General features: G+C 37.9%; 1 protein-coding gene across 1 annotated transcript; it reads left to right on the top strand.

Annotated features, from left to right (window-relative positions):
* The first annotated feature begins 7,336 nt into the window (after positions 1 to 7,336).
* On the top strand, positions 7,337 to 8,508 carry LOC113305262 (geraniol 8-hydroxylase-like). Its single transcript, XM_026554337.1, has 2 exons — positions 7,337 to 7,773; positions 7,900 to 8,508. Exons 1-2 carry the CDS (start codon positions 7,423 to 7,425, stop codon positions 8,506 to 8,508), a joined length of 960 nt encoding a protein of 319 aa, XP_026410122.1. The 5' UTR covers positions 7,337 to 7,422.
* The last annotated feature ends 3,732 nt before the right edge of the window (positions 8,509 to 12,240 follow it).

Genomic DNA, 12,240 nt, shown 5'->3' with positions numbered 1-12,240 from the left:
ATTCCAAAATATGAAAGAAAAAGACAAAAACACAAAAACGTAAAGAAGAACAAATAAAAATAAAAACCTAAAAAAAAAAAAAATCTAAAACTCTAGCCTAAAGACAAGTCCGCTTCGGCGGCGCCAAAAATTTAATGTGTTTTCAAAGTTGTTGCAGTAGTATGATTCGTTGAAGACTTGTGAAGGAGGATTTTTATATTTTTTTTAGCGAACTAAATTTTCTATGTCTGCAAGAGATTCCATTTTGTGGCAGTGTAACCGTGTTAAGCATGCTCAGGATTATCTATTGGCTGTCTCCATTAGTGGGCTTAATCAGTGCCTCGGGTCTAGACAGTTCAGCGTTGTATTTTGCTATCTCCTTGGCATCCCACTTTTTGTTGAGAATGGCTTATGTTCTAGTTGTAACAAATCTATGGACATTTTTGGGGACCATGCGCTTCATTGTGCTAAAGATGTTGGAAGTAAGTTTCGACATGATCTTGTTCGAGATGTTGTAGTTGATATTTGTTACAAAGTTAACGTGCCTGCGCGCAAGGAAGTCTCTCTTGGTATGGTGTCAGATGATGGCAAGGACTTGAAGCCTGCCGATATCCTTGTTCTCAACTGGGAGAATGGTCAAGATGTTTGCATGGATGTCACAGGTGTCTCGCCCTTCACTGGTGAAGGCATTCGTTCTTTTGTCCCAGGTAAATCTATTTCTAAGGCGGTTTCGCGTAAGCAAGCTAAATATTTGGAAAAGTGTGCTTCACTTGGATATGGTTTGGGTGTCTTAGTGTTTTCTACTCTTGGGGAACTTGGTGAAGATACTTTGTGTTTTTTCAAGCGCCTGAAGAATTGTATTGTTAATAACGATGCTAGTAGTGGTTTTGGTAATTTTATTTTTCATAGATTAGGCATTGCTATTCAAAGAGGTGTTGGAGACCAGCTTGTTGCTAGGTTACCAACTAAAGGCTTTGTATAAGTTTTATTCCTTAAATACAATTATCTCTCCTTTTTTTTCTAATTAAAAAGATGTTGTGAAAATTATGGAGAGAATAGGACTAGGATTCCACCATTGGTTGATATTAGTGATTTAATAAAACAATAATTATGCAACTCAACATTCAGATTGATTCTAATAGTATTGCCTAGACATGTAGATTTCCAAAAGAATAGATGTTAATCCAAGCATAGAATATCAAAACCCTAAAGCAAGCATATTCTATCAAGAGAAAATACACCTAACTAATCAAAATCATATAAACAATTTTTAGTTCAATGCAAAAATCATAATAGAGTTGTTGTAATTAATTAATAAAAATATATCACTTTTACCGAAACAACGGCTTCCTCCATAGCCCCAAGGATTCGGTTTAGCTCTGCATATTGGAAACACACTCAGAATAATTTTTCATTGCTCAAAAGTGTTTACAAGTGATGAAATGGGAGAAAATAATGATTAAACCGGGTTTGCTCTAAACGATCCCCAAACTCTCCATCCCCTCATTGATACCCAAGACACTCTTATTTATATTGTGAAGCCAATCTTAGGTCGACAATCATCTCAATTACTCCAAAAGATCTTTGCAGTTAATGACAGTATTTCACGGGAATATTTCCTCTCCATTTTCACACGTCTTCTGAGTTGTATGGTATATCAAAATCTTCTCATTTAATTGAGCCAAATAATGAAGAGAATATCTTCAATTAATTTCGTGAATAATTCCTTCCCTGTTTTCGAAAATATCCAAAAGCATACGATTTCCTTCCATTCAAGACACGTACAAAATCTTACTATCATGGTAAGAAGATAATCATGTCTTAAAGACACAAATATCCCCATAATATCATGACCAGAATCTCACAAAGTGGAGATTTCTTTTCCCGCCAAATATCTTTCCCGTGAAGAAGAAGATGGGTGCCCCTTATCCGGTCCTGGGGTGCGAATAGAAGATGCCATGAGGGGTGTCTCTGATCAGCTGCTTGGGTGAAAATATCCTTTGGGTACCTCTTATCATTTGGGAGCCCCTTATCCACAAGTGAGAGTCTGAATAACACGTTCCTTCTGGTGCTTTAGACGACTTTTCGACCCGATTTTTCCAAGAATGTTTATTTCCAAAAATACCTAAAAACACATAAAATACCATAATAAGTAAAAAAAATCGAGTACCAACAATACACGAAATTAAGAACAACGTAGACACAAAAATGTGTCTATCACCAACTAAATCATCTGCTCGAGTCCAATGGGAAAGATCAGTTGGATCAGTGGGTTTCACAATGGATCCATCAACATAACCGAGTTTGGCTTTAGCACTTAGGGCCTTTTTGATTCCTCTTTCCCAAATGCAATAGTTATCACTGGTGAGAAGAAGGGTGAAGATGGCAGTGGTAGGATTGTCATCCGGATGAACGTAATAGGGGCTTGATGGGGATAAACCCGATTCCCTATTAGGTGGATTATTGTTGGGAGGTGGAGGAGGTAGAGTTTCATCCTCAACAACCATTGTTGATGCAGTTGCAGAGAATTGAGAGGAAAAAAAAAATCTAACCTAGCTCTGTATTACCATGAAGAAATATTGGTTTTGGATTTTAATCTCATACAACTGTATTGAGATTGATTTCTTTATTTTGTATATATACTACTTGTACAAATACATTGAATGAGTGAGGATCCTAATATTATAATTACATCAAGAGAATAAAATTTATTCATATAAATAAATCAAAGAAATTAAAACTAATTACATCAATATTATTCTTTGCATGTACTAATCTTGTTTCCATATTCTTCATTGCATGTATTCAATCACATATTATTCTTTGCATGTACTAATCTTGTTTCCATATTCTTCATTGCATGTACTTAATATGTGTTGATCTTCTTATATATTTGCATGTGTTAATACCCCCCTCAAGTTGGAGTGGTAGAGCCTGAACGAACGCCCAACTTGCCAACTAGACGACCAAATTGCGGAGCTCCCAAAGGCTTAGTGAAAACATCAGCCAGTTGATCAGACGACGGAAGATGTTTTGGTAGAATCAATCCACTTATTAACTTTTCACGAACAAAATGGCAATCAATCTCGATGTGTTTAGTATGCTCTGGAAATACCGGATTTTGAGCAACATGAATTGCTTCTTGACTATCACAAGAAACAGTAATAGGAAGAGGACAAGAAATGTGCATGTCTTTGAAGAGATAAACTAACCATTGAAGATCAGCAGTTATATTTTCCAAAGCACGATATTCAGCTTCAGTTGATGAACGAGCCACAGTAGGCTGTTTTTTTGATTTCCAAGAAATTGTACTATTATCAAAGGTAACAAAATATTCAGTGGTAGAACGACGAGTAATTGGGAAGCCTGCCCGATTAGAGTCTGTGTAATCATGAATAGAAGGAGAACTGGATGAGGTCAAGAATATTCCATGTCCAATGGTTCCCTTGAGATATCTTAGAATACAATGAGCAGCATCCATATGAGTTGATCTTGGATGTTGCAAAAATTGACTCAGATAGTTTACTAAGTATGTGATATCTGGTCGTGTTACCGTAAGATATAAAAAACGACCTATTAAACGACGAAAGAAGCTTGGATCAGTCCATTCAGTATCATTTGTAGAAAGCAACTTGAGTTTTGTATCCATTGGAAAAGATGATGTACGAGCCCCTGTGAGGCCCGAATCCTTAAGGATATCAAGAATATATTTTATTTGACATAGATATATGCCCTTGGATGAGCGAGAAACTTCAATTCCCAAAAAATACTTCAAACAACCAAGGTCCTTGATTGAAAAATGAGAAGCGAGACGCAATTTGAGAGAATTAATGAAGTTATTATCTGTAGCAGTGATGATAATATCATCAACATAGACAAGAACAAATATAGAGGTTGTACCATGATGATATGTGAAAAGAGAATTATCACATAAGGATTTAGTAAAACCTTCAGATAACAAAACTGAAGAAAGCTTCGCAAACCATTGACGAGAGGCTTGCTTTAAACCATAGAGAGACTTTTTGAGTTTGAAAACTTTGGACTCACCTGGACGTGTGATACCTGGTGGAATCTTCATGTAAATTTCTTCATCCAAATCACCTTGAAGAAACGCATTGTTGACATCAAGTTGATGAAGAGACCATTCCTTAATAGCTGCAATAGATAATAAGACACGAACAGTAACCAACTTAGCTACTGGTGCAAAGGTATCATAGTAGTCTATACCCTCTTGTTGTGTGTATCCTTTGGCTACCAGTCGAGCCTTGTAACGTTCAACGGTACCATCAGCATTGAACTTGATTTTAAAAACTCATTTGCAGCCAATGGCTGTTTTACCAGGTGGTAAATCTACTAATATCCAAGTATTGTTGGCTGCGAAAGCAATGGTTTCCTTAGCCATGGATGCGCGCCATTTGGGACATTTATTTTCCTGAGATAATGATCTTGCACTACACCAAATTCTCGGATCAGTAAGAGACCTGAGCCGTTACTAAAACGGGTTGTAACGACTTAAAAACACAAATATCCAAAAGTATACGATTTCCTTCAATTCAAGACACGTACAAAATCTTACTATCATGGTAAGAAGATAATCATGTCTTAAAGACACAAATATCCCCATAATATCATGACCAGAATCTCACAAAGTTGAGATTCCTTTTCCCGCCAAATATCTTTCCCGTGAAGAAGAAGATGGGTGCCCCTTATCCGGTCATGGGGTGCGAATAGCAGATGCCATGAGGGGTGTCTCTGATCAGTTGCTTGGGTGCAAATATCCTTTGGGTACCCCTTATCATTTGGGCGCCCCTTATCCACAAGTGAGAGTCTGAATAACACGTTCCTTCCGGTGCTTTAGACGACTTTTCGAGCCGATTTTTTCAAGAATGTTTATTTCCAAAAATACCTAAAAACACATAAAATACCATAATAAGTACAAAAAAATCGAGTACCAACAATACATGAAATTAAGAACAACGTAGACACAAAAATGTGTCTATCACCAACTAAATCATCTGCTCGAGTCCAATGGGAAAGATCAGTTGGATCAGTGGGTTTCACAATGGATCCATCAACATAACCGAGTTTGGCTTTAGCACTTAGGGCCTTTTTTATTCCTCTTTCCCAGATGCAATAGTTATCACTGGTGAGAAGAAGGGTGAAGATGACAGTGGTAGGATTGTCAGCCGGATGAACGTAATAGGGGCTTGATGGGGATAAACCTGATTCCTTATTAGGTGGATTATTGTTGGGAGGTGGAGGAGGTAGAGTTTCATCCTCAACAACCATTGTTGATGCAGTTGCAGAGAATTGAGAGGAAAAAAAAATCTAACCTAGCTCTGTATTACCATGAAGAAATATTGGTTTTGGATTTTAATCTCATACAACTGTATTGAGATTGATTTCATTATTTTGTATATATACTACTTGTACAAATACATTGAATGAGTGAGGATCCTAATACTATAATTACATCAAGAGAATAAAATTTATTCCTATAAATAAATCAAAGAAATTAAAACTAATTACATCAATATTATTCTTTGCATGTACTAATTTTGTTTCCATATTCTTCATTGCATGTATTCAATCACATATTATTCTTTGCATGTACTAATCTTGTTTCCATATTCTTCATTGCATGTACTTAATATGTGTTGATCTTCTTATATATTTGCATGTGTTAATACAAAGGCCACCATTTTGAGTTGATTCCATTTGAGTCAGGTCGTAAAATCTGTCCCGGCTTACCTTTAGCACACAAAATGATGCACCTAATAATTGGTTTACTTTTACAATCATTTGACTGGAAGTTGGAAAATGGATCAAACCTGAGGATATGAATATGGAGGATGGATTTGGGTTTACTTTAGTGAAGGCTACTGGTCTCAGAGTAATTCCTATTAAGCTATAAATCAAATAGGTCATTTGGTATCATGCATGAAATTGAAGTTTGTTTCTATAAGTTCATAAATTCCGAATGTTATGTATTTTTATACAATGATAAGATTATCAGGTGTTGATACCAATGACCAGACTTTCCTGTAATCTCTACTTTGTCTGTATGCTTTACACAACTTTATGCAAAAAAAATTGGATCTTTATATTACATCCAATTAGACTGTTCATGTCTTTTTTATCGTCTCTCTTAATGCATATTCATTGGCCTTCACTACTCCCTCCGTTTAAAAATAATAGGCTGGTTCTATGTACAATTTACACGTGAAACCAGTCTATTATTTAAAACGGAGGGAATACAATAATTCATGCTACGTGAGAACTTTATCCTCCGAATGTACTACTGGCAATGAATTGAAACGTAGTTGCCCATAGGGGAAGCATTCAATCCGGGGTAACTAACTCTAAGGAGACCAACCAAAGGAGTCAATAACGTGTAATGATGCAGTTTTAACTAAACTGGCAATGATTAGGATCCACTATTTCCTGTATACATTTTTATGTCTCCAGAAACCATTTTTATGTCTCCAGAAACCGAAAGTAATAAAGATGGTTTACACGGTTTTTATTTCTCTATTGAAACTGTAATCACTACAAATTGGTGTTATCACAATATAAATATGTTTACGGTAATTAATCACGTGCATGATTGGAAAATCTACGGCCAATTAATTTTGGTATTTTTGTCTTCTAGACAAGGATCATGTGATTTACATATGGTTTCTATTTTTACAAGAAACCATCCGTCAACCTTAAAATAGATTTCCTCTGCGATGACTAAAACAACCATATTTTTATCTTGTCGATACAAGTTTAATAAATCGTAGAGACCAATTTCTGTTAATTTTCTCACTCGTTTTTATTAGATGAGGGAAAACAAATTGCCATATTTTCTAAAATTGTGCCAATAATGGTGTGATTTTCCGCCCATTCTAGAAAATTAGGGATTTGGTTTCAAACAAATTTTTACGATTGAAGGAGAGACCAACCAAAGGAGTCAATAACGTGTAAAGATCTTTTCTGTCTACTTTTCTGTTCTAACCAAAACGGCAATTATTAGGATTCACTATTTCCTGTCTACTTTTCTGTGCCTCCCAACGGTCTGCAGAGAGATTGTACTGGACATGTCAAATGTGAGGTCACACGGCTGTACTATTTATCTTTTTGATCAAGAGTTATTAATTTCCGCAGACTTCTAGGAAAAAATCTAAAACAATAAAAAGTACGACTAAAAACTTTAGAAGATTCAATCCGTTTCTACAAGTGTATATATCAACTTCCAGTGATCTTACAGAGTTTATCACTCGGTTTGAGAGAAAAAAAATGGATTACATGAATATTCTGCTGTTAATTGTGCTTTCATGTCAAATGCATTGTTAATGTTGTATCGAAAAGTTAGATGAGCTTGTTTCTTACGTGGGTCGAAATGCAAGTTCAGGTTCTGCTGTTGACATTGGTCAAGCTGCTTTTACTACTGTTCTTAATATGATGTCCATTAGTTTCTTTTCGGTGGATTTAACGGATTATAATTCAGATTCTGGTTCTACCTTTAAAAATACTATTAGAGCAATTATGTGGGAAGCCGGAAAACCAAATGTTTCGGATTATTTCCCTGTTCTAAGATTTTTGGACTTGCAAGGTATTAGACGCCGTACGGGAAAGTACATTCGAATACTGGATGAGATTTTCAATAAGATTATAGATCAAAAATTGTTGGTATTACAGTCTGGAGAAGGAAACAGTGGTAAGCCAAGTGACTTGCTTGATGTGATTCTTGATCCATCCCATGAAAGCGGAATCCAGCTTCAACGTCATGAAATAAATACCCTACTTAAGGTATGTACTATTGTAATTTTCAATTACTCACTATTTAGTGTCTGGCGCTAGGCCGGGTGTGCAATTTCTTCTTAATTTTGGTTGAAATTTTTTCATATAAGCCTTACAAAATGATTCATCGAGCAGGACTTCTTCGCAGCCGGGACAGATACTAGCTCATCCACCGTGGAATGGGCGATGGCGGAACTACTTCACAACCCGTCTAAGATGACAAAGGCTCAACAGGAGATTTCAACCATTATAGGCAAAGACCGACTAATCAAAGAGACCGATATCGTCCGACTCCCTTACTTGCAAGCAATCGTGAAAGAGACGTTACGACTTCACCCACCAGTTCCATTCTTGGTCCCGCACAAAGCAGTAGTCGATGTTAAAATGCATAATTTTGTTGTCCCTAAAGATGCCCAGGTAATAGTGAATGTGTGGGCAATGGGTCGAGATCCTACCATATGGATGGACCCTATTAGTTTTAATCCTGAAAGGTTTTTAGATTCCAAAGTTGATTATCGAGGTCAAGATTTTGAGTTGATTCCATTCGGGTCTGGTCGTCGAAGTTGTCCCGGCTTACCACTAGCACATAGAATGGTACATCTAATTGTGGGTTTGCTTGTTCAATCATTTGACTGGAAACTAGAAAATGGGATGAGACTAGAGGATTTGAACATGGAAGAAGAGCTTGGATTTACGTTGGCAAAGGCTACTGGTTTTCGAGCAATTCCTACTAATAGACACTAATTTGAGCTTATCACTCCAAAAATATGGAAGTTAGTTTCTAAAATCTAGAAACTTTTCATTCTGATGAAAATATCTCTCTTTCTCTTCCCTTTCTCAAAAAAAATAAAAAAACTTAGAGCTGTCTTGCTCAGATTTGGTCCTTTTGGACCAGATCTGAACAAGAATTCTTTTTCTTTTTAAAGTTTTTCGTAGTAGGTAACAAATAAGATGTTTTTACATCGTTTCTGGTGTCTTTTGACATATTTCTTTGCCGTTTTGGGACGATTTTTCTTCGTCGTTTTGGGACGAGTTCTTCAAAATTTAATGGTTGGTTCGTGGCTTGCTATTCTCGATTCAAAAACATCGACGGTTCATCACAACATCGCTTTCAATCGGCATATATATGCATCCGTGTTTATGTGGATCGACAAATTTATGGGAAAATTACTCTGTTTTAGGAGCATCTCTTATCGAAGAAGAATACAATCTGATTAAATGGTCGGAAATTACTTCCGGATATACCATCATCTCTCCCTTAATAAAAAGAAATTGGATATCTTTACAGTTTATTGCTCTTTCTCTTCGCGATCTACTTGTAATTGATGTCCTTCTTTGTATTAGGGTCTTGATTATCTTGTATTTTGATGTTTTTGTTATTCTTGTAAGAGAACATGCAATCACTATTTTGATTTAAATGAATTGAAATATGTTAATCGTCAAAAAAAAAAAAAAAGGAAACTTTTCATTTTCATCCTTGACAATTTGTGTCTAGAAATTGCATTGTAAAATACAATATCAGGAATTATATCCTCGCGAGATTGGGGTATATCCATAATTATTGGAGTATACAGAATAAAACAAAATAGAATTATTTTTAAATAAAAATTTTAAGGCCTCTTAGCCATATATTTTTGTAATGACTAAACTGCCCATATTTAATTAAAATTTAATTAAACTTTAATTAACAATAATCATTTTATATCTTTTACATTTCATTTTAGTTCAATTTAAGATTTTGACTTTTCTCTTATCACCCCACATTTTTTTGGTACCAACAGTCATCGTGGTCGGAATATACAACAATGACAACTTTTCATTCTTTCTTTTCCGGGAACCCAGAATCGTACAGTAGTTATGTTCCACCATGACGATCTTTCGATTGATATTCATGGTACAAATCAAGATTAGAAGTCGTTATGGTTGAAAAACAAGACCATAACGACATGACTAGCCCATAACTTTTTATATGAGTCGTCGCGGTGGAAAATTTGGACCTTGACGACCTCAACTCCGGCATTTTCATCATATTTAATCGTCACGGTGGAAAATTTAGACCATGACGGGTGTAATAGTCAATTTCGTTTTCCCAAAACTTGTAAAAATCGTCATGGTAGTAATGAGTCAGACCATGATGACTATCATTTACTATACGTTGTCAATTAATAAGCAAATATACAAGACAATACACGACATTTATAGAAGCACCATCAGACCATATAGGAAGACATTTTTGTTTGTATACGCATAATCCCTAGTCGTGTCATATATATTACACGTGGATGACCCGAGGCAGAGGGGTATCAAACCTTGATGCCACGATTCAACACTCAAGGGACATGCATCATCATCACATTCCATATATCCATCACCAGATAGATCCGACGTTCCGAAGACCAAGGAGTACCTGATGAGAAAGGAACCGCGAAGCACCATAGAGGACCGAGAAAACTACTTTACTCTATCCCAAGAAGGATCCAAGATCAAGGGTGCGGATGAGTCTCACTGACAAGGAGGTGACAGTTGCAATAAACAGTTTTCTGACGCGTGCGGACTACCCAAACACCCGCATTAAATATTGTTTGAGGGTGAAAAATGCTTCTGCCGGTTTTGGTAATTTTGTGTGTGTGGATGAGAAACGAGTCTAGACCCTAAACAATGCACTGCACGGGAGTACTTTTGATTCGAGAGATCAATCTGTACAATTCTGGCCTAAACCAAGAAATGGTCGTTCCAGGCTTGCTTCGGTCACAAAGTGAAGGAGAAGGGTTGGTCTTATGGAGGGAAGCGAAGAAAATGTTGGGACCAGAATCGTTGATTCTGAAGGTGTGGTTGTTTATGACTTGTATCAGAAAGTAGAACTGGCTAGCAGAATGGAAAGCTATCAGGTGATTTCTGGATACTGTGTTGTTCTCCGACCGAAAACTTGTTGTCTGGTGGAAATAGGTGAAACCTATTTATACAAGTCGTAATAAAACGTACCCTGGTCTCGTAGGAAGTGGAAACGATTGAGTGGTGGAAGAGAAGAGTAACGTGTAACATCAGAATTTATGCTTCCATGATGAAGAAAGTGGATCCGTTTACACGATTACTTCTTGCCATTAATAACCACCCTACTTCATGACACTTTCTTGTAACGGGTGTATTGCACGCCGCACACTGTAAACCTCCAGACCAATACCCTGATGAGTATCCCCAGTTTGTGACATGTTTGATGTCTCGAGTGTTTTCGTGGAAAACATGTAACACTTTGTTACGTGTGGCAAGTCAAAGTCAAGGGACTTGCCGCAGGAAAATAGCGTGTGATGCTATTAGGCTTGTCTTGGCTGGTCGCCTAAAAGTTGCCACAAGCCTGTTAGTTCGGTGGCGAACTTGGATGGCTGAGATTGCGTCTCATGAGGAAGGGTAGCCGTTGATTATGGCTATCTTCTGTTGGCGCCTGATAATGGCACAGTGGCGCCTTTAGTGCACTCCAGTGGTACTGCGGCATGGTTGGCATAGTTCGTGCATGCCAATGGCACGGTGGTGCGAGTGGCGCCTGGAGAGCCATGGCCACTGGATTTAGGCGGTTGGTCACCTAAAACTTGCCACAAGTCTGTCAGTATGGTGGCGAACTTGGATGGCTGAGATTGCATTTCATGAGGAAGGGTAGTCGTTGATTATGGCTATCATTTGTTGGCGCCTGATAATGGCATAGTTGCGCCTTTGGCGCGTGCCAGTGGCACCGCGGCATTGATGGCATAGTTCATGAATGCCAGTGGCATGGTGGAATGGATGGCATAGTTTGGGCATGCCTGCGGCATGATGGTGTAAGTAGCACCTGGTGTAGCCGTGACCACTAAATTTTTTGCACGTTGGTGTTAGACTTGAATATGGTGTGGAAATATCAGTTTCAGTGGCCACATCAATCCCAATGTTCTGTGGAACATTGTTTTTGCTCGGTTAGCGTAGCAACTTTGCCTAGCGTTTCATGTAAACGGGGCCAGAGCCATGCCAAAAGAACCATAGTCAGGCTGTTATGTGAAAATGGCCACATGAGTCAATATTTCCACGAGTGGCATGTTGTGATGCCTTTATTAGGATTTCCACATCTCGTGGCATGTTGTGGGCCCGGAGTGGCGTAGTTTGTGGTACGACTAGAAATTAGGGTTTCATCACCGCCACTAGAGCATGGTCGTGCTTCTGGTTAGGATAGCCGAATTGAAGTCTGTTACGGCGTAGGTCACGAACAGAAAGTTGGTTGGCATGTACGTAGGTGCGCTATTTATGGCGCGTTGGCACGTTCGACGTGTTTTGGCATGCCTCTTTGCATGTGCGCTCGGCATGCTCGTCTGGCATGTTGGCGCGGTTTAGGGAAGCAAATTTGGCATGACGACCACTTGACGCAATTTCCACCTCTTTTAATGTTGTGGCAGGTTTAGGGAAACTTGATTGGTCAATAAAAGTAGGGGGTCATCCAAGCATGGGCGTGGCTAC

Source organism: Papaver somniferum, chromosome 8 (genome assembly GCF_003573695.1).
Source record: "Papaver somniferum cultivar HN1 chromosome 8, ASM357369v1, whole genome shotgun sequence".
Lineage (NCBI taxonomy): Eukaryota > Viridiplantae > Streptophyta > Magnoliopsida > Ranunculales > Papaveraceae > Papaver > Papaver somniferum.
Note: the sequence above shows the minus strand (reverse complement) of the source record. Positions and strands in the feature narration are given on the sequence as shown.